The 23,601-nt window shown below is 37.5% G+C and overlaps 1 protein-coding gene across 2 annotated transcripts in view; it reads left to right on the top strand.

Annotated features, from left to right (window-relative positions):
• The window catches only part of MTMR10 (myotubularin related protein 10), a 58,853-nt gene that overhangs the window by 15,195 nt on the left and 20,057 nt on the right, over nt 1–23,601 (top strand). Inside the window, exons 2-7 of one of the 2 annotated variants that reach the window (XM_055325993.1) lie at nt 2,939–3,028; nt 6,722–6,858; nt 8,469–8,541; nt 9,466–9,608; nt 16,420–16,510; nt 23,363–23,534. In XM_055325993.1, coding sequence (XP_055181968.1) covers nt 6,847–6,858; nt 8,469–8,541; nt 9,466–9,608; nt 16,420–16,510; nt 23,363–23,534 — 491 coding nt within the window. In that variant the 5' untranslated portion in view covers nt 2,939–3,028; nt 6,722–6,846. The remainder of the gene's footprint in view (nt 1–2,938; nt 3,029–6,721; nt 6,859–8,468; nt 8,542–9,465; nt 9,609–16,419; nt 16,511–23,362; nt 23,535–23,601) is intronic. The other variant, XM_055325991.1, reaches the window with a different exon arrangement.

The following is a 23,601-nucleotide window of genomic DNA, read 5'->3' as shown; positions in this document are numbered from 1 at the left end:
ACAATATAGAGCATCTTTTCATGTACCCATTGGCCATCTGTATGTCTTCTTTGGAGTAATATTGATTTAGATCTTCAACCCATTTTTAAAATCAGGTTTTGTTTTGTTTTTTGCTGTTGAGTTGTATGAGTTCTTTATGTATTTTGGATGTTAGCCTTTTATATGTATAACTTCAAAGTATTTTCTTTCATTCACTAGGTTGCCTTTTCATTCTTTTGATAGTTTCTTCTGTGCAGGAGCTTTTTCCTTTGATGTGATCCCACATGTTTGTTCTGCTTTTGTTGCTTTTGCTTTTAGTGTCCTATTCAAAAGATTATCACCAAAACCTATGTTTTCTTCTAGGAGTTTTATGGTTTTCCATTCAAGACTCTAATCTATTTTAAATTAATTTTTGTGTATGATGTAAAATAGTGGTCCAGTTTCTTTTGCACATGGCTACCTAATTTTCTAAATACCATTTATTAAAGAGACTGTCCTTTCCCCATTGTATACCATTGGCTCTTTTGTTATAGATTAGTTAACTATGTTATCTAATAATAAAACTTATTAGTTTTTATTTTTAGGCTGTCTATTCTGTTCCATTGATCTATGTGCCTGTTTACCAATGCCATATTATTTTAATTACCATAACTTTATAATACAGTTTGAAATCAGGGAGCATGGTGCCTTCAGCTTTGTTCTTTTTTAGGATTACTTTTATGGTTCCATACAGATTTTAAGATTGTGTGTTCTATTCCTGTGATAAATGCCACTGGAATTTTCAATAGCGATTGCACTGAATTTGTATATTGCTTTGGTAGAATGGACACTTTAACAATATTCTTCCAGTCATGGGCATTGGGATATCTTTCCATTTATTTGTGTCATCTTCAGTTTTTTTCATTATTATCTTGTAGTCTTCAGTATACAGGTTTTTCACTACCTTGGTTAAATTATTTCTAGGTATTTTATACTTTCTGATGCAGTTGTAAGTGGGTTTTCTTAATTTCTCTTTCTGATAGTTCATTATTAGTATATAGAAATGTAACTGATTTTTAGTGTATTGATTTTGTATCGCACATCTTTATTGGATTTATTACTTTTAGCAGTTTTCTCATGAAGCCTTTAAGGTGTTGTAGATATCTACATATCTATATATATCATATCATTTGCAAATAGTAACTATTTTACTTCTTCATTTTCAATTTGGATGACTTTTATTTTTTTCTTACCTAATTGCGGTGGCTCAGAGTTCCAGTACTGTATTGAATAAAAGTGGCAAGAGGGACACCTGGGTAGCTCAGTGGTTGAGTGTCTGCCTTTGGCTCAGGGCGTGATCCTCAAGTCCCAGAATTGAGTCCCGCATCCATCTCCTTCCATGGAGCCTACTTCTCTCTCTTTGTCTTTGCCTCTCTCTCTATGTCTCTCATGAACAAGTAAAATCTTTAAAAAAAAAAAAAATGGCAAGAGCATGCATCCCGTCTTGTTCTTGATTTTAGAGGGAAAAACTTCCGTTTTTCACCACTAAGTTTGTTTTCAGCTGTGGGCTTGTCATATATGGCCTTTATGATGTTGAGGTATGTTTCCTTCTAGCCTGGTTTCGTCGAGTTTTTATCATAAATGGATGTTGAATTTGGTCAAATGCCTTTTCTGCATCTATTGAGGTGATAATAGGATTTTTATCCTTCAATTTGTTAATGCGGTGTATCACATTGGCTGATTTATAGATGTTGAACCATCCTTGCATCCCTGGAATAAATCTCACTTGATTATGGTGTATGATGGTTTTAACATATTATTGAATTTTTTAGTTTGCAAGCATTTTATCAAGGATTTTTGCATCTGTGTTCATTAGGGAAATTGGCCTGTAATTTTCTTGTGTTGGTAATTGATTCAAACTATTGACATTAATAGAGTCCTCAACTATTAATATATTGCTGTCTTATTTCTCCCTTTAGGTCTGTTAATAATTATCTTTCATGTATTTAGGTGTTCCTGTGTTGGGTGCGTGTTTACAAATGTTTTATTTTCTTGTTGGATTGACCCTTTTATCATCATGTAACAAACTTCTTTGTTATCACAGTCTTTGTTCTAAAGTCTGTTTTGTTTGATCTAAGTATAGCTACTCCAGCTTTGGTTTCCATTTGCAATGAAAAATCTCTTGTACCATTCTTCTTTTTCAGTCTGTGTGTCCATGCATCTAAAGTGAGTCTCTTATAGGCAACATATAGATAGGTCTTGTTTTTTTTAATCCATTCACTCACTCTATATATTTTGATTGGAGCATTTAGTCCATTTACATTTAAACTAATTATTGACAGGTATGTGTTTACTGCCATTTTATATTGTTTTTTTTGTAGTCCCTCTCTTTTCCTTCTGTTGTTCTCTTACTTTGTAATTTTGTGGCTTTCTTTAGTGGTATGCTTATATTCCTTCCTCTTGATCTTTATTGTATTTACTATAGGTTTTTGCTTTGTTTTGCAACATGAAGCTTGCATATAGCAATTTATTTCTGTTACAGTCTATTTTAAGTTGATAACAAATTTTATTCCATTGTAAAGCTCAAGGTTATTACTCTTCCCACCCAGCTTTTATGTTTTTGATGTCACATTTTACATGTTTTTATATTCTGTATCCTGTAAGCAGTTGTAGTTTTAGTTAATTTTATTACTTTTGTCTTTTAAACTTAAAATCTTTAGAAGTGATTAATGCACTACCTTTACTATATGTTTATCTTTCCAGTGAGATGTATTCTTTCATATGTGTTCTTGTTATTAATTAGTGCCCTTTCTTTTCAGCTTAAAAAAGTCCCTTTAACATTTCTTCTAAAGCAAATTTAGTGGTGATAAACTTCTTTAGCTTTTGATTGTCTGGGAAATTTTTTATTTCTTCTCTACTTCTGAATGATAACTTTACAGTGTACAGTATTCTTGATTGAAAGGTTTTTTTTTTCTTTCAGCACTTTGAATATATAGTGTCACTCTCTCCTGGCCTATACAGTTTCTGCTGAAAGGTCTGCTGATAGCCTTATGGGGCTTCCTTGTCTGTAGTAAGTTGTTTTTCTTTTGCCACTTTTAATATTCTCTCTTTGTCTTTAACTTTTGACATTTTTAATTATAATGTGTCTTGGTGTGGGTTTCTTTGGGTTCCCCTTGTTGGGAATTCTGAGCTTCCTGGATCTGCATGTCCTGTTTCCTTCCCCAGGTTAGGGAAGTTTTCAGATATTATTTCTTCTAATAAGATTTCTCCCCCTTTCTCTTCTCCTGGGAGCCCTATGTTGCAAACAGTCCATTTGATATTATCCAGTAAGTCCTTTAAGCTGCCCTCACATTTTTTCATCCTTTGTCTTTTTGCTATTTTGATTTGGGTGGTTTTATTTCCCTGTCTTGAAATTGACTGATTCTTTCTTCTTTTTCATCTAGTCTATTGTTGAACCCCTCTGGGGTGTTTTGGTTCAGTTATTGTGTTCAACAGCTCTATAATTTCTGTTCAGTATCTTCTTAGGTCTTCATCTTTTTGTTGCAAGTCTCATGGTGTTTATGAATTTTTCTCCCTAATTCAGTGAGCATCCTTTTTTGTTTTCAATTTAAATGCAATTTTTAAAATCTGAGTACAGTTGACACATAATGTTACATTAGTTTCAGGTATACAACCTAGTCATTTGACAGCTTTACACAGTATACTCTGCTCACCACAAGTGTAGCAACCATCTGACCTTTTACACTGCTTTTCCAATATCAGCAACTATATTCCTTATGCTCTGCTTTTTATTCCCGTAAGTTACTCATTCCATACATGGAGATCGGTATCTCCTGTTCCTTTGCCCAGCTACACACTCTCCTCCCCTCTGGCAATCATCAGTTTGCTCTCTGTATTTATAGTTCTGATTTTACTTTTTGTTTATTTATTATTTTAGATTACACTTATGAGTGGAATCATATGGTATTTGTCTTTCTCAACCTGACTTATTTTAGTTACTGTAATAGCCTTTAGGTCCATCCATGTTGTCTTAGGTGGTATGATCTCATCCTTTATATGGCTGTGTGATATTCCGTTGTGTGTACATATACCACATTTACCTTATCCGTTTGTCTGTTGATGGACACTTATGTTGCTTCAGTGTCTTGACTATTGTAAATAATGCTGCAATAAATATAGGGGTATATTTATCTCTTTGAGTTAGTGTTTTCATTTTCAGTGAGCAACTTTATAACCATTAGTTCGAACTCTTTATCTGATAAATTGCTTATCTCTGTTTATGTTTTTTCTCTGAGGTTTTATCTTGTTCTTTCATTTGAAACATATTCCTCTGTTTCTTCACTTTGCTTGACTCTCTGTGTTGGTTTCTATACAGTAAATGGAACAGTTACCTCTCAGTCTTGAAGGAAGGGCCTTGTATAGGAGATGAACCTTATCATCTAGCTCAACCCCAGCTCTTTGTTAAATCTTGAACCATCCTGCTTGTCAGTCAGCCTGTTATATTTTTAAGAGCTCTCAATAGTTTAGCGTGTGCCAGTCCTGTCAGTGTTCCAGAGGGGAGTGTCTTGGCACCTAGGTTCCAGCTGACTGGAAACCAAACTCTCAGGCCTCAACTTTTTAAGGTATGCAAATATATACAGTCTTGTGGGACCCCAAGTGGAAGCCCTACTGGCCACAAGAGCCAGAGAGCTGGAGGTGTACCCTGAGTAGCAGTTGCAAGAATCAGTGCTCTAGACAAGTGTACAAGCTCTTTTCTGGGTAATACCATCAAGCTGGTGAAAGGCAGAGGGAGAACATCAAGATGACCTCCACAGCCCACTTTCTTTGAGAACGGGTCTGTAGACCACTAAGTGTATGCCAAACCTGAAGCCTGCTCTAGCACAAGCAGAGGGGCCTCCTTTAGAAAGATTTGGGGGTGGGGGGGAGGTGCCTGTCACCTGCCTCTGCAGCTCCATAGGGGTGGTTGCTTGCCAAGAACCATCTGTCTCATTGCCACAGTGTCATGGGACCCAGAATGTAAACCCCTTTGGCCACTAAAGCGGGATGATCAAGGGATGTCCCCTGGGCAAAAACTAGGACTCCAGACATAAAAGCCAGGGTACCAAAGGCACATAAAGTGCTCCTCCAGGAGACACTGATGCTCTGGAGTGCTGCAGAGCATGAGCACAAAGATAGCACCCACCCTCTGAAGTCTCTGGAAAGGATTACAGCCCAACCCTAGATGTGTGTGTAATTAGAAACTTGCGTCTCAGGCCACAGTTGTGTTGATTACCTAATGGTCCTTCTTCACAGGAAAGACTAAGCTTTTGGGTCTGTTGGCTTCCTTTTGTGCCCTGGGGATGATAGCTGTTTAAGAACTCTTTCTCTGTTGGTTACAGTCCTGTAAGACTCATATGTGTAAATCCCACTGACTACCAGAGCCACGTGTTGTAGATATGTCTCCTGGCAGCAATCACAAAAATCAGGGCTCCAGGCAGAGGTATGAGCTCCTTTCTGAATGACACCAATTATTACAGTCCCATGGGACGAAGAACACAAGCTCCCTGGCCTCCAGAGCCAGGCAATCAAGAGGTGCTTCCCAGTTGACAGCTACAAAAAAAATCAAGGCACCAGTTAGATACATGTAAAAGCTCCCTACTGGGAGATGCTAGTGCTCTGGAGCACAGCAAAGGGAATGTGTGATATGGTGCTCACTAATCTTTTCCCTGGAGAGAATTCCAACAGCCTCCTAGGTAAATGTGTTAGGCGCCTGCCCTTCAAGCTAGTGTTTTAATATAAGCAGGTGAGCCTCCTTCACTTTAAGTCTGGGCACCATCAGCTTACCTCTGACCTGGGCCCCCAGGTATGTGAGTCCAAGTGTCTGAGCCTTTTAAGAGCAATTTCTTGAATCTCTATGGTCTTATGGGTCTTGAGATGCAAGCCTCATTGGTTTTCAGAGTTACATGTTTTGAGGGCTTGTCTCTAAAGGTGTATGTTAAAACTTGGGATGCCTAATGTAACATTTGAACCCTTTGCCTCCTCAGGGAGAACCTCTAGGTTTTGTGTTCCATCCTGGTTGTGGGTGACCATACAGGGATGGAGTTTATAGTGAGATTATGTCCCAGTCTCTCCTACCTGCTTGTATATGGTTTAGTTCTCATTTGGCCAATGTGTAATCATCACTCAGCTAGCCTTTAGGGTTGTTTTTTTTTTTAAGAGGAAATTGTCCATATGTAGGTATAGACTCGGTATATCCATGAGAGGAGATGAGTCTAGTGTCTTCCTAGCTTGCCATCCTGAACTCTATTTACCAAAAATAAATAGATTGTATTGTTAATTTTGAGATTAAACCCAAACTCTCTTTCTCATCCCTTAGTAAAGGATTCGACATTGGTTTGGGGTGTAAAGTCACCTGTTAATAAAATACAAATATTCCGTTAAGTAGTACTCTGAAGAAGAGAGTATATTTATTTCTTCTCCAGAATGCCTTTCAATAAAAGATAATGAGGGCAGTATCACATAGTACTAAAGAATGCAGATTGGGTATCAGCCTTTCTGGTTGAACTGTCTCAGATCCCTGAGTTCTTCTTGCTTCAGTTTCTATATCTTACACGTGGCAGGCAGTGCCTCACTGTTAATGCTGCTGTTATGAGGATGAAAGCACTCTGGTGCCTGGCACCTGGTGAGCCCTCATCATCATGAAGCAGTCCTCATAGGCCACACAGTGACTGTAGATATTTTATGGTATGGTTGTAGCTCATACAATATTTTTCTTTTTGAAAAGGAGAAATTGTCGTAAATGAAGTCAGTTTTGTGAGAAAATGCATTGCAACGGACACAAGTCAGTACGACCTGTGGGGAAAGCTGATCTGCAGTAACTTCAAAATTTCCTTTATTACGGATGACCCGATGCCATTACAGGTGTGTGTTATTTGTGTGCTGTTTATTTGTATCAAGGATTTGACTCTAAGCAGTACATATAATTACATAAAGCACAGGTATGGAAAATTATAAAGTCATTATGTGATTAACAGTGTTGGGAATGTATTATGTTAAAATTCAAAATAAAGTGTAAGGAGGATGTTGAGACTCAAGGAGTAGAATTAGTGAGATGGTTGAGTCACCTTGCTTATTTATTTCCTGTGATTATTGTGTAGATATCCTTTCAGTAATGGAGTTAGTATTTTTCTTTCTTCCACATCTTTTAAAGTGCTTTTTTTTTATTTTGCTAGTCCTAAAGAGAAAAGTTTAATTATTTAGCAAATAATTATATAAAGGCAGCACATTTTCTAGATTTCATAGTATTTTTAACTAATTAGTCACTTTTCCGAAACATCAAATTTAGTTTGAAATCCCAAATTTCTAGTATAATTAGAATAAAGAAAAATATTAATGAAATTTTTCTGTAATAACCCTCTTGCCATTTTATGGTCTCACTGGAAAATAGTTCCATTTAATTTTGGTTTTTAAAAGTTCAGGTCTTCATTTGATTAATTTAAAAATTCTGGGCTTTTGCTTGGCTCTTCTGTTTTGATTTGTAAAGTATTATATACTTTTATCCCCTAGACTTTTATTTTTTTTTTAGACTTTTATTTATAATAGGAATTGTTCTCTAATATCAGTTGTAAACTTTTGACTGAAGTGTCTGACTCTGGATAAGTATATTTTATATAATCATTCATTAGTTTGCCAAAATATTTACTGTATATTTGTGTGTTTATTGCAAACTTTGGTAGGTATATTGAGACTAAAGGCATTTACAGCTATTTAGTATGTAGACATACTAGGCTGTAGACTTGGGTTTTTCCCTTTGTTTTTAGCTTCATTTTTATTTGGGGCACAGAATTTAAATGAGATGTATGTATTTAAAATACCTTACATCCTATACCAGTGGCAGGGAACACAAACCAGTGCTCTTCTGACAGCAGGTTAATAGTGTCAACTATGTTCTGAGTTTAAAAATTGGTATAAAGTGTTTGTTGACAGATTTAAAAAAAAAAAACAAAAACGAGCTATAGTTGGCCTGAAGATTTATATTTCTAGTAGAATTTCTGCTCTAAAAATTACTTTCTAAGGAGTGATTTTCTAAAGTCTCCTTTGTAAAATCAAGCCACTATTTTATCCCTTAAAATCTGATGACTTGAGTCTTTTTCTTTATTTTCTCCATTTGTTTTTTTATGATGGATTCAACCAGAACTAGACGTGCAAATGGTTACCTATGAAGTGACTGATAATGTTACGTATCATGGATATTATAATGGTATTATCGTACACAACTTCATTTCATATATAAAAGTATGGAGAGAAAGGTGAAAAGAGTATGAACACAGCATGTGTTTCTTTCTTCTTTTCATGACTGGAATGTGTTCTAAGATACTCCCTCTTTAGAACTCTCATAGTTCTACAGACAAAAAGCTTTTTGATCTTTTTACATAACCATCACAGTTTCTTATCACATGTAAAAGTAAGGCTGTTACTACCATTTAAAGTTGTTGGGGAAAGACTTAACATGAACATAATTTTTATTTCAGAGATTCCATTACAGAAACCTTCTTCTTGGTGAGCATGATGTCCCTTTAACATGTATTGAGCAAATTGTCACAGGTATGTAGTATTCTTTACTCAGTCCATAAAAGCTGATTCTCTTCAGGAAGTATTGCATAAAGAATCATACCTCTCACATATTTGGGCTGGAATTTTATTTCTGTAGGTTTATGTTTTCCCCTTTTTTGAGTCCCAAGAATATTAATGAAAGAGAAGTCAATAAATTATTTTTTTAAAGATTTATTTATTTATTTTAGAGAGAGAGGGAGAGCAAATGTGAGCAAGGAGGAGCGGGAGAGGGAGAGAGAGAATCTCAAGCAGATTTCCTGTTGAGTGCAGAGCTCAGTGCAAGGCTCAATTCTGTGACCCTGAAATCATGACCTGAGCCGAAATCAAGAGTCAGATGCTCAGCCCAGTTGGCTCAATTAGCCATGCAGGTGCCCTGAACTCAATAAATTATTTCTAAATGGAAATATAGCATATTTAGCTTTTTATGTTTTCTAAGTATTTTTCCTCTTTTTAATTGAAATTTTAAGCTTAAATGTGCCTAGATGGTGGTTGGTTTGTGCAAAGGTCATTTAAAATACAGTCTAGGGATCCCTGGGTGGCGCAGCGGTTTGGCGCCTCCCTTTGGCCCAGGGCGCGATCCTGGAGACCCGGGATCGAATCCCACATCGGGCTCCCGGTTCATGGAGCCTGCTTCTCCCTCTGCCTGTGTCTCTGCCTCTCTCTCTCTCTGTGACTATCATAAATAAATAAAAATTTAAAAAAAATTAAAAAAAAATACAGTCTAAAGCAAAATTTTAAAACCAATCCCCCAAAGTTCTAGAAATTGTAGACAAATATGAAAGATTCCAGAGAAGCAGTGCTCAGTGGTGGGTAACCTTCTAATTATTTTCAGTAATAATTTATTAAAGTATACTAAAGAGTGAGTAACAGAAAAGAATTTTTACACATTTTTTTCTTTATTTTTTTCATTTATAGTAAATGACCACAAGAGGAAGCAGAAAGTCCTCGGTCCCAACCAGAAACTGAAATTTAATCCAACAGAGTTAATTATTTACTGTAAAGATTTCAGAATTGTCAGATTTCGCTTTGATGAATCAGGTCCTGAAAGTGCCAAAAAGGTAATACTATTATATCAAGTTTTGGGTTTTGCACTATATTTACCAATATCAGTTCTGTATGGAAGGTCTCTTTTCTCAGTTGCTCAGATTTTTTTTTTTTTTTTTCGGGTAGGGGAGGTTATCAGGTATCTCCTTAAGTCAAAGCCAAAAATGTTAATAGAACTATTTCCTTGGATGATTTGTGGCTGCTTTAAAATATATTTTTTTAAGATTTTATTTGTTAATCATGGGAGACACAGAGAGAGGGGCAGAGACATAGGCAGAGGGAAAAGCATGCTCCCTCTGGGGAGCCCAATGCGGAAATTGATCCCAGGACCCTGGGTTCACACTCTGAGCCGAAGGCAGAGCTCAACCACTGAGCCACCTAGGCATCCCTGCTTTAAAGTATTCTATGTAGGTTTTTTTTTTTTTCTTTTTATCAGCTCCTACAATACTAGAAACTGTGATGTGGAAATTAGTATCTTTTGCATTTAGACCGTTACCGTTTCTTTCTTGTTTAGAACTTTAGAAAATACTTCAGAACCTCATCAACGAACTAGCTAGATTTAAGGGTTAGGTAAAGGTATAGTTATGGGAGAAGCCTAATAATTATTACTCCTTAAAAAAAACTTTAGTGAATTAATTTGAGTGCTATTCCACAAGAATAGCTAAAAGCCTAGGGACTTTTTAATTGGCTTTGTTTTTCTCCTGCTTTCTGGGGAATGTTTATTGCCTGCTAGTGGAGTAAGATTCATGGTAGAAATTCCCACTTCCTTCATCCCACATTTTGGCTTTGGCAAAGGAGTGAAGCCACTTAACCGAATGCCCTACTGGTCTAGTCTATGATGCAGCAAATGCAGAGAATATAACACTTTCCAGGGGAAGCCAACTCCCACACATTGGGAATAAAGAAACAGTTTCTTAGTGAAGTGGAACCTTCTTCTCAGTGGAAATGCTCTGATTCTATAAGTCAGCTTTTGCACCACCCCAAAATGGGTGCCTTTGGTTTCCATAGTTAGACTTAATGCAGTGAATTTTCTGTTTATATCAAAATAAGGCCATCAAAAAATTCTTAAGGCAGCTGTTTTCATACAGTTTGGTGAGGACATTGTATATTTATTTTTAGAACTTAGAATCAACAGTTTCCTCACAGGAGGGTAAGCATAAGATGAATATTTGAATATGCTGGACCTCTGGAACTAGATTATCTAGCAGAGTAATGGTGGGCTCTGTGGCTAAAAGTTTTCAGGTAGAGTCTGTAAGGCCCTCTTTTGGCATGCTGCGTTATTGAAAATTCAGCTAGGTAGCTTTTAAGGCCCTTTTCATCTGTTCAGTTCTGCAGTTTGTGATTTTGGCATTTTACTAATTTGAGATGCTTATGCTTATATAGAAAGACTTGAGGACTAATTAGATAGTAGGCTATATAAAAACATTTTAGCTGAGCTACTTTTTTGAGCTTAAATATGTACTTGTAATTTAATCAGTCAGAGCATCAGGAATCTGCAAATGAAAATCTTACTTTCAGGATGTATAGCATTTCAAGAATAGGGATACCATAGAACTTAAGAGATTTAGTTAGGACAGGATTTTTTTTTTTTTTTAAGTAAGAAATTGGTACAGTGGCCCAATATTCTTTCAGAAAGTTTCCCTCTCCCACTCTCAATTATATTTCTTGGAGGACTCTATTTCAGTCACTGGAAACCATCATTACTTGGCTTCATTCTTGACCTGCTGGTCATCTTTAATGTGTGAGGCAAATGTGCTTGTTGAGAAGCTAGAGCATGAACAAATGAAAATTGAATAGTGGTACGAAGTAGTGACATAAAAGATGTTTCCACATAAGTGATTAGCTGCCAAATGAATGAAACAGGTAAGTGCCCTGGAAATTCAGGATTGCCCTTGTCTGTTGTCTGCTGGTAAGTGATGAAGGGGGCCACATGGAACTGTCTGCAGGAAACAGCCTCGTCCAACTGGTTATGCCCTTTCCCAGGACCAGACTTCTGACAAAAGTCTTTTCCCCTCTGCTTAAAACATTGAAAGCATGTAACCTCAGGCTTGAAAGAAATGCTTTTTTTAATCTTTTGTACAGTCAAGTTGCAGGGAGGGGCAGGTGCAGGAAAGAAAATGAAAGGCAATAAGAATATAAATAGAGAATTTTTTTTAAGATTTTATTTATTTATTCATGAGACAGAGAGAGAGAGAGAAAGAGAGAGAGAGAGAGAGGCAGAGACACAGGCAGAGCAAGAAGCAGGCTCCATGCAGGGAGCCTGACATGGGACTCGATCCCGGGTCTCCAGGATCACACCCTGGGCTGAAGGTGGTGCTAAACCACTGAGCCACCCAGGCTGCCCTAAATAGAGAATTTTTTTCCCTTGATTTAACGTTTCAGACACAGAGGTTAAGGCCTGTGTGCTGCCAAAGTTTACTGGCTTCGTGAGTTAAAAACAAGAATTCTAGCATATTCTTTTATTTCAAGTGAAAGTTTTCATCTAAAATTAGGTAACAGTTGGTAAGTTACAGCTTGATTTTACCTCCCGGAAACTTTGCTAAATTTTCTCTGGAAATGCTCTGATTTTATAAGTTGTTTTAAAATGACCAGATGCCCATTCAGAGTTCTCTGGTGGGTAAAAACTGACTAGCTTTGAAATACCAAAAGCATTCATATTTCTGTTTAAAGTATGAATTCTTGAAATGCTAAATTTGTTCACATTTTGTTAAATATTACTCTATAGCCTTCTGGTACTAGTTGGTGTTGCCTAAATTGTGTTAGGACAAGATTAGATGGCAGTATGCTTAGCATTCATCCTGCATATCCTTGGTCTGTCACAAGTAAATAAGGATGTTTGGGACAGATCTGTATAAAACAAAAAGGAATTTGATCTTGCAGAATTGGATGTCTAGCCTCAAAGCATTTTGGAGCTTCCCTTTCCTTTTGAAGAACTCTGTTCAAAACTAAGGGGCAAAAAAAATATTCTTTAATGGTTTACCACTTATAAAATATATATATGTGTGTATATATGGTAAGTAAAATGTATGCCCTTAGTCTCCACTTTATAGATTAAGTGTAAACCACTTGTCAGGTGTACTTTCTAAAAGTGAAAATTCAACCCATCTATTTAAAGAATAAATTGGCTTTTCCTTAAATTCTTTTTTTTTTTTTTTTTTTTTGCCTTGAATCTGAGACTACTCCTTGGTGGCTTTCAAACCACAAAAATATAGGAAACCAGTTTTGTTTGCCAGTGTGCTGGAACTTGAGGTTAGAGCTTCTCCAGTGCTGCGCCCCCAGCTGGTCTTAGAAGAGAAACCAACTGTGGGTACTTCTGGCTTCTGTCCACAAGATCAGTCTTGGTCCAAAAATCATTTCAGAAGTGTTTACTTTTCTTCCTCCAGTAAATTAATTATTTACCATAACTTAATGTCTTTAGTACCAAGATGTTCTTCATTCCCTTGATAGCCAGGGCAGATGAACTATTTTCAGAAGCAGTTTTTAAAGATGTAGAGTTTTTCTAAAAATTTTAATGTTTATGGAGTACATTGCAAAATTAGAATAATTTTACATGAAAATGAGACCTACTTTTTAAAATCTTTCAAGCTCTTAGTGATGGAAGCTAAGAATGTGGACATAAGCTTTTTTTTTTTTTTTTTTTTTTTTTTTTGGACATAAGCTTTTTAAAGAGTGTGTATGGAAAAGCTTGAGGGAGAGGATTCTTGGCTTTCCTTCTCAAAATGTCCTACATAACAGAATGGATGTAACCCAGATAGCGTAAGCAGTATGTGCCTTTATCTGGGTTCCTAAAGACGCCCCTTAAGTTACTTAGAACTAAGTGGTCCACACTTCTAATTACACTACGCAGCGCCAGCTTTAGTTCAAGTTCTGTGTCCCCCGCCCCCACTCTAATCAGCTGTTGTGCTGGTGATTAAACCATTTAGGTTTCACAAGATTGCTTATAGTCTTCTTGCAATGGAGATGCTATTAGATATACTGATCTGTTTTCTAACCTTTATAAATGTGATGTGTACTGTTCTTAAGGACTTTTTAGAAATAGGCTACATTGGTTTTGCCTACCAGATAAACTTTGTTTTTTGCTTTGTAGCGGTAAACAACATACTCCATACATAATCAATGATCTATGAATTTCTTTTGTGTAAACTAGGCCTGTGGCTGCTTTGGAAATGTTATATGCTCATTCCATTGGCTTAGAGCATTTTCCTTACTATGTTAATTTTGTCAACTAGTATCTTTAGTGCAGCTGCTGTGGTGCACAGAGCACCTTCAGAAAGCTACTGAGGAGAGCAAAAATGCAGAAGTCTTCAGGTCTTCACCCTGCACAGAGAGTTTTTTCTTGGTCTCTCTCCTTCTCTAAATTATTAACCTCCTCCCTTCTCGTCTCACCATAACACTTCATATCCCTTCCCTGCTGGACATTTTTTTTCCTTTAATGAGCTCCCTTACTGTAGTTGTTCTTTTTTATCTTTTATCTGTCTTCGCTCCTAGAATGTAAGCTTCGTGAGGCGTGAGGCCGGGGATCTGCATCTATGTTGTTCATTGCTGTAGCCCCAGGCTCTGGACACAGTTAGATGCGCAGGAAGTATCTGTCAAATGAATGACAGAGGCAGCATCTACCCTTGAGGGATTGCATTTAATGGTGGAAGTAAAACGAAGAATCCCTATGCCCTTCTTATCTACACTCCATACTATTTCATGAATACTCTCAAATGCATTCAGCTATACAAGCACAGCTAACTGAAGAGACACTTTATATCAGAGTGGTTGTTATTCACAGAGAACAGAAGGGTTTCTACAGTTAATACTGTAAAATCGGCTTGGTCAGGGAAGGCCTGTGAAGAGATTGGAGTTGAACAGAGGTGGTAGTTTCAGTGACAGTGTAGTTGGCTGAGTAGTGGAGAATTTCCCAGGCAGAGTGTGGCAGAGGAGGTGGCCGGATGTAAGGCAAGCACAGTATGTGCAAGTATGTTGTTCTCCGACAGAAGACCACTGAGGGAATATTGGGAAAGAAAGGGATGTCCGGTAAAGGAGAGCCAGTTTGATGAAGAATCGGGAATGAGATTTCTTTTATTAGGTAGGTATCTCAGAAAGCCAGGAGCTTACCTCGTAAGCAAAGTTATTGGTCCAAATTTCATCTTCAGAAGGGAATCCTTAGGCATTGTGAATTTTGTTTTGCAGAATGTAGGGAGGCCCACAGAGATGCCAAAAGGTGAGTATGGCCTAAGAATATGGCTGTGAAAAAAAAAAAAAAGAATATGGCTGTGGCAGTGTAGAGAAATGGAACAAAAATGAAAGATAATCTTGAGAAAAGTACAACAAAGTTTATAAACTAAATATAGTGCCTAAAGGAACAGAAAGTGGTCAAGGACTTCTTCAAGGTACAGATTTCAGTAGTTTTGCTGCTGGAAGCATCTCCTTAAGGAAGACTGTTGGACAGATTAGGGATAGGAATGTAGATTACTGGGTCCTAATTGCATAGGTGAGACTGTCTTAGAAAGCTCTCCTTGTAGTCATCAAGAAAATTGAGGTATTATATAAAAGTTTCAAAAACCTTTGGTTATTATTTTTAGTCAAATCTAAAACCAGTGATAACCTCTGTCCTCTTATTTGTATGTATATTCTAATTTAGTAAAACAGGAAACATTTATTCTATAAAAGACTTTTAAAATATCTTTTAAACAAGAACTTGACACATAGTTACCTATTAGGTAGGATTTGCATTAACCCATCTCAAACACCACTAATTGACATGGACTAATCATTAACTAAACTTTTTCTGCTCACTCACTGTCAAAAGTATATCGCTGTGGCTCACTGCTTTTTAATGTTTTTAAGGAAGATCTTCTCTTCTCTCCTTGCATATGTCTTAAATTCCTTCTTTCTGCTCTGATCATTTAAGAGTGTTTTCTGCAGAAGTCTAGTCCAGGGCATTGTAAACATAGAGCACTGTCTGCTTCCTTCCCTCCAGCAGCAGTTGGGAGTAATATTAACCATATTTCCATGTGTGGAGGTTTTGCAGAGGCCAGGTGTGCATTAAGATTATTAGTCCTTAATGTAGCCATAGGTATTCTCTTCATTTTAAAGTTGCATACACTGAGACTCCGAGAGATGAACTGATTTCATACCACTTACAGGGCAAGTGTTTGGTAGACCCTAGGATTCAAGCCCTGATCTGTTCGATTGAGAGGCCCATGCTTTCTCCACCCTAGACATAGTCTCAAACCATTTTCTTAAATGCAGTTTGTGTGTGTGTGTGTGTGTGTGTTTGTACCTCTTTGAGCCATCCTATATTTTGGGTTTGTTGCTAATTTTCATTTTTTGTGATAATAGCTTTTCTATTAGGCTAGATTTTTTTTTAATACATGAGGTATGAATGTTAAAATTTCATACCTTACATTAAGCCTTCCAGATTCCTGTATTAAATCATTATAGTCCACCAAAAATGAAACTTTTTAATCCTTTATATTTCTTCTATATATATATATATATTGCTGCCTTTTAGGAGAATGCGTCTTTAGGTTTCAAGTTTCTTTATTTGAATAAAATTACTTTGCTGTTAAAATTCAACTCAGCAAACACTTACTGAATACTTACCATGTACTCACAAAAGCTTATAAACAGTGTCCTGGGGGCCCAACACTGAATGAGAAACCTGGCCTTAAGGAGCTCTTTCACAGTCTAGGGTCAACAGAAAAAAAACATGTAAATAAGTATCTGTGATCACTGCCCCACCCAAGATGATGGTCCCAATAATCAAGGCCTTATTGTACATTTCATTTAAATAAGTGTGTTAAAATCAAATTCTAAATGTAGAATTTTTCCTAGGTATGCCTTGCAATAGCTCATTATTCCCAGCCAACAGACCTCCAGCTACTCTTTGCATTTGAATATGTTGGGAAAAAATACCACAATTCAGGTAAATATGAAAATATTAAATATTGTGATTAACTTTACATTGTATAAGTTTTATGTTTATCAGAGGCTTCCAAGTATATGAGTTTTAACAATGGTAGAATTACTAGCTTTATAACTGCTAAAGAAGAAAGCACTATATACTAAAAGAGACAATATTTCTTAGATCATTTCTCAGAAAGTGACGAGGAAGAATCTGTAAGCAGCTATAAACATAGGCTTATAAGAATCATGTCAGGTCTTTTACTAAACCACAGTCTCTGGCTTTTATTTTTTATGGTGAAGAAAGATTCCCCCTTCTCGAACCCACTTTAATTGATAGCTTGAGTTGAAGTGATGTTATCTTTTAAGAAAACAAGCAGAAAATTAAAAGATATTTGAGATGCATGATCTTTTCTGGCATAGTGTGATTTCATGCAAAAGCTAAAGTGATTAAACTTTTTAGTGGAGAGATCATCATTGATTGACCTCATCAAAATATTGACTTTATGTTTCTGAATTAGATTGACAAAAAGGAAGAGGAGCCATTTGTCTTAAGGACAAGTATATTCTAAGCAGTTTTCGTAAAAGTAAAATAGTATTGTTCATATACTTGCTGAGTATGTAATTACTCAGTGTTGACATCACCAAGGAAAATTCCAGATGATCGTGTAATTCTGTATATTTCTTATATGCAAATGTAATTTTAATCAGCCATTTAAAAAAATAAAAGGATAGAGGAAAAACATGTTTCATATTAACCCCTTGGAAATTAGGGGCCACACATTAACTCTACCTACTGAGACATGAGTTCTCCCACTATTAAGGAAGAAGAATAAATCAATTACATATTTACAGTGAAAGATCAGTTCACCCCAGCATAGTCTGGACAGGGATCTTACAAATTAATTGTACTGGTCTTTCATTTTATTACCTCAAAACATATTATGGTAATTTAAATAATCTATATAATAAAAGCATATTTGAGTATCACTATATTGTAAATACATTAAAATATAGGAACAGTACGGAGTATCTGTAGGTGCACGTGGTATAAGTATATTTTCACTACTTTAAAAGATACTTGTAAACACCATAGAGATGGTATGTGAAAGTCATGCTTTGCAGGAAGAGTAGCTTTTATCATATGTGCTGTATTTATAGAAATTGGATAATAAAACATTTGTTAACTATCAAAATGTAACCAATTGTAACTTATGCTTGAGCAAAATAAAATTAACTTTTTAAGTTTATTTCTTAATATAAATTATAAAATTCACTTATTGTCTAAACATAAAAGTGTTGTAGATCCTCCACTACTCATTAGGTGAATATTTCTTTGGACTATCATAAGGCTACAGACCATGATCATCAAGGTTATTTTCAATAAGATCCTCACCCACACTTGCAAGAGAGTAGCTGAAATGAAAATTCCGGGAGGTCCAGGAGTTATAAGAAAGAGTCTTTTGAGTCCCACTTAAATTTGTTTATGATACAGATCAATTCCTGATGCTATTTTTTTCTAATAGAAATGATTCTGTCCACAATATAGATCCATGATTTCTGAAGTAACATAATGACTTGAGCTCAGTGAATGCAGTAAACTCCATTATGTGTCTGGGAACCTGATGCCTGCTCCAGTTACTTTTCAGTTTTCTTCATCCATTCCTTGTGGGCATCTCTGGGTTAATAATACTTTAAATAGTTATTCAACACATTGCTCTTCTACTACTGGGTTTTCTTATTTACATCAGTCAGTTCTGTGTCTTCTTATATATAGCTTGTTAATAAAATTTGGTAATTAATACTTAAAATATTCAGGAACACTTTTTTCATTACATCCTTCACTCACTTCCTCCTTTGACAGGTACTTCATAAACCTAAAACTTGGCCAGAGTTAAGATTCCTTCTAGGGTAACACCCTTTAATATCCTTCCGTGCTGTTGCAGAAGCATAAACTGCATCCTTAAGATCAAAAGAAGCCTGAAATTTCCACACACTGCAGTCAGAATTCATTAATTTGTGAGTGAAAGATGCCCAATAATCCACTCTTGAACTTCTGGATGCCACCTTGATTCATTGGCTGGATTAAAGAATAAAGAAGTCCTTTTTGCAGGCAGGTAGGTGACAAAGCTGTTTCCACAAATAAGATCTGAAGTTAGAAGATGTCCCCTGCAGTTATCTAAGGAAAGACTCTTTTAGATGGCCTTTGGCACTCAGAGGTTTTCTTCCAAGTTCATAATCCCTTGAGTGAAAACACCTTCTCTGCATAGCTCACCACTCATCCAGGTACTTCTGCGAGGATCCCAAAGTAAAGCAACGAGGCATACCTCCCCCAGGAACAATGTGGGAGGTACTGGCACAGATAAGCACAGAGGTTCTGGTTTTTTTCTTCTTTAATTTTTTTTTAAATTTTTTTTAAGATTTATTTATTCATTCATTCAGAGAGAGCGAGGAGAGAGGCAGAGACACAGGCAGAGGGAGAAGCAGGCTCCACGCAGGAAGCCCGATTATGGGACTCAATCCCGGGTCTCCAGGATCACATCCCGGGCTGCAGGCGGCGCTAAACCCCTGCGCCACCGGGGCTGCCCTTTTCTTCTTTAATTTGGAAGAAACCACAAGGACTCTGCTTTCATTGGTCAGGTTATTATCAGGCAAATAATGTCCCAAAAGTACAGCTTCATCTTTGTGATAAAAATCAAAGATTCAGATTACGCCTCCAGTCTGAAGAATTGAAAACCTCATGAAGTTGGGGCACCTGGGCACCTCAGTCGGTTAAGCTCAGTCCAGCTCTTGATTTCAGCTCTAGTCATGATCTCAGCATGGTGAGATCGAGCCTCACATCGGGCTCTGTCCTGGGCATGGATCTATTTAAGATTCTCTCTCCCTCTGCCCCCCCCACCAAAAAAAAAAAAAAAGAAAGAAAACTTCATAAAGTTACCTGCAGCCGCAGTGTTAGCAGCTCTACTCCATGGCAGACATCGAACTTTCAAATGCTATGGCGTAATCTCAAGGTATCATGTAGTAGACCCACAGCAGAAAATGTACATTCTCAGTGGTTTATTTTGTTATTTTATCCTTTTTATTAACATAGGCCTTGGTATTAGATTTTCCATTAAATGCTTATTTGAAAACCACTTACAGAGAACATAGTCCATTTGAAACTAGAAATTTTTAAAGTTTGTTGCCTGTCAGTTCTTTTAAGTTTCTCAGTGTAGCTATACATGGTTGTGATTGATCCTTCTGTCTCTTGAATACTAGTGGCTCCCAACCAACTTCCTGTATCAGAATTCCTGGAGGATCTTTTAAAACGCAGCCATCCCAGGTCTGCCCCAGGCCCAACAGATCTCCTGGTTACAGCCATTGACTCAACCTGTTGCACTTAATATCACAGCTCTCTTTTTACCCTTGTCATCCTTTATGACTTCTGATTTCAGCAGTATCATAAAGGCGATAGGCTTCTTCTGGTATGTTAACCACTTTTATTGTCTTTGCTGTTGCTTGAGACCATTCTAAATATAGATGGGACTAGTTAATTTCAGCACAGCATGGGATTAGACTTTTAAACTGTCAGGGAAGATAGCCAAGGAGGGGCACCTGGGTGACTGGTTGGTTGAGTGCATGCAACTCTTGATTTTAGTTCAGGTCATGATCTCAGTGTCCTGGGATGGAGACCCATGTTGGGCTCTGCCCTTATCAGAAGTCGTGCTTGAGGATTCTCTCTCTCCCTCTCCCACTGCCCTTCCCACCCGCCCCCAATCTGTGCATTTGTCTCACTCTTGCTCACTCTCAGATAAATAACTTTAAAAAAAGCCAAGATCAGGAATGCTCACTATCTAGTTTTCACTTTCAGTTGGCTGAGGAGCTGTCCTAAAGTAGGTAACTAACTCTCAGAGGCGCTGGATCTTCCTGAGATGACTGTTTTGCCAGTCTGTTGCTGCACCCATTAGTAATCCACTTGTAGAGCAGGCCACAGGCATTAGGGCTTTGGGACTTTCTGGATAGCATTAGAATTTCCAGACTCCTTAATTCCAGATTAGTATCTGCTACACATTCTCTAATAAGTTCTCACAGAAGAAAATGTAGAACATATAACAGTCCTACTTGTTGGGAAATGGACAGGTTTTCAACAACCAAAACCAGTACAATAGTAAATAGTTCAATATCCTATAGCTTTTCTCACCCGATATTCAGAAAATTTGTCTTTTTTGTAGTTAGATACTGAGACTGAATCTTGCCAGAGAAACAATCTCATAAACTATATGTTCTCAGCCTAGTTTATTAATAAAGTAACTTCAAAACATTCAAAAGTACTCAGTTCTAGACTCCTAGCTGAGAGTATCCTGTCAAACTATTTTCATAGCTCTTTAAAAATTGAGAATGTGCTCTTTATACTTCTTTTTTGGTGGTAGTTGTCTCATTGTGTGGCAAGGACCTTTGGTACAATGTTGAATGTAATCAGGATAGCAGGCATTATTTCTGTTCCGGATTTTGATGAAGATATTTACTGTGTGTTTTTGGTAATTACCCTTTATCAAGTAGGACTTTCCCTTTTATTCCCAAATTCCTGAAGTTTGTTTTTTAAAATTGTGAGTAGGTATTGAACTTGATCAAATGTTTTCTACACTCGGAACTGATCATATGGGGTTTTTTTTTTCCCCTTCAATTTGATGATATGATGAACTACTTACATTTTCTAATGTTGAATAGCTTTCTGTGGGTTTTGGTGCTCTGGAACACTGTGTATAAAGTCACAGTTGCCTGGGAATTCTGCATCCTATAGAGATTACAGTTCCCAGGTTCCTCAGCATACTTTCTGGTTGTAGTTACTCTGGAGAAGGATCTGAGATGGAGTGGCACTCCAGGATATGTGCTTGGCTTTAGCATTTTCATATTAAACAAGCTCTACTGAAATCAGAATCACTGGGTAATTCTGATGCCACTTGAAGTATAAAATTCAAAATTCCTAGCATGGTGCATGAGACCCAGGGAGGGCAGTGTTCTCTCATCTGCATTGTCCAGCATAGGAGCCACTAGCCACGTGTGCCTGTTGAGCACTGGAAGTATGGCTGGTACAACTGAGGACCTGCATTATTTTATTTTGTTTTGTTTTGTTTCAACTTAAATAGCACATGTGGCTAATGGCTACTCTTTGGGGAAGCGCACACCAAGAGTCTTGGCCCCATCTAATTTTCCAGCCTCTCTTCCACCACCCCAGTGCTCTAGCTGTATTTCATTACTTGATTTTAATACAATTATACCATGTTTTTTATGTTCTGCTTTGCCCAGCATGCCTACCTCCTTTTTACCAGCCATCTAGCAACATTTGGCTCACTCCCCAAGTCTCTGTTCAAATGTAGTCAGGTCCTGAGGCCTTCATCTCCAGTGAGCGTTAGGATTGTCATCCTCTGTGCTCTCAGTATGCTTGTACATCCAGCTCACTTACCTGCCACTGTCTTGTTGGCACTTACCTGCCACTGTCTTGTTGGCACTTTGAAAATAGAGATAAAACCTTACCCATTTTTAAGTTTTCAGGCCTTAGCACCTTGGAGGTTCTCAGAAAAAAACTGTGCTGTACTAGGTGCTAATAAATGGTCCACAGAAATGGGCATGGCATGTTCATGGGATAATGAAGGGATTTCCTTGGCTTCAGGGGAGAATGGGGGTTAGGCCATAATGAAAGGTCAGGTTGATTATCTAAGGGCTTTTTAAGCAAAACCATTTAGGTTTGCTTGAGGAAGTTGGAAAATGAGCATAAGGGGAAGTTTGGGACAAGGGTATAGCATCATGAATGCATGATTTTGGGGAATTGTGTCCCATGGCAGGCTGCAGGCTGATTTGAGTGCTGGAGAACATCATGTCAGGGATGTCAGGCGGGACTCTTGCCACCGTTGCAGCCTGCAGCTGTGAGACACAGGACCAGGAAAGATTGTGCCATCTGTCTCTCCAGATTGCCAGGGTAGATCACACTGACTGCTGAGATGCTCTCCTTCCCTTGGGTCATTCTGCAGGCCTTCCTGAGGTTGTGCGCATGTCCCAGAGGATAGCAGCCTTCCTTGACGAGAGAGGGTTTCTTGCTAAGGATATTCAGGCTGAAATCCCCAGATAAAAGTGGCCCTCTGGTGGAGTATAAGGAAACCTTGTGAACTTTTCAAAGGAAAATGGACTGTTATGAGACCAAGAATTTTATAGTAAGCCATAGAAGAGAGTTGAGGTATCAGTATTAAAAGGATGAAAGATTTGGTCAAGAACAGATGATTGGAAGCATTCATTGTTTCCGGCAAAACGTGTGGAAAAAATAAGCATGACTTGAATTTGCCCCACAGTTTAGGGCAGGGGGATGAGCAAGGCTCGTGAGTGGTTTCTGTGGAATAGTAGAGATAGAGGACCATTGAAAAGGAGAAAATCTGGTCAGTAGGCATTGTTCATCATTTGGGAAGGTGGTTAGTAACAGAAGAAGAAAAAATGTATAGCATGGAGTAGTGGTGTAGTTTGGTCAAATTAATAGGTGGAGTAGTAGTGGTTTGGTCAAATGAAAGTCTTTTCAAAGTCCAGGTGACCTGTTTGTGTTTGAAGGCAGAAGAGATAGAGCCAAATAGAAGGACAGAGAACCTAAGTGATGCTGAAGGAGTCAGGAAAGAGTTAGATAAGGATAAAACAAAGTGAATTCTTCTGACAAGAGGAGGGCCACCTCTTTCTCAGGACTTCTGGGAACAGTAGGAACATCTCAGAGAGACTTGAAAGACTCACAAGGAGGAAATGTCCCGTCCAAGTGTGTTCCTGACTAAGGAGGTGCCAAGAGAGAAGGGGGAATGTGGGACGAAATGTGAAATGTGACCATTGAAACAAAACTAACAATATTGCTTTTTTCTTGTAGCCACTAAAATTAACGGAATACCCTCAGGAGGCGGCAGTGGAGCTGTTGGTGGCAGCAACCAAAAAACCCCATTCTTTGAAACATACTCAGACTGGGACCGAGAAATCAAGAGAACAGGTGCTTCCGGGTGGAGAGTTTGTTCTATTAACGAGGGTTATATGATATCCACTTGGTAAGTGCAGTTTTAACAACCTTATTTATAGCTGGGAATGACTTCTTATGAATAATCATCAAACTCT

The sequence above is a fragment of the Nyctereutes procyonoides genome, unplaced genomic scaffold (assembly GCF_905146905.1).
Source record: "Nyctereutes procyonoides isolate TBG_1078 unplaced genomic scaffold, NYPRO_anot_genome, whole genome shotgun sequence".
NCBI classification, from domain to species: domain Eukaryota; kingdom Metazoa; phylum Chordata; class Mammalia; order Carnivora; family Canidae; genus Nyctereutes; species Nyctereutes procyonoides.
Note: the sequence above shows the minus strand (reverse complement) of the source record. Positions and strands in the feature narration are given on the sequence as shown.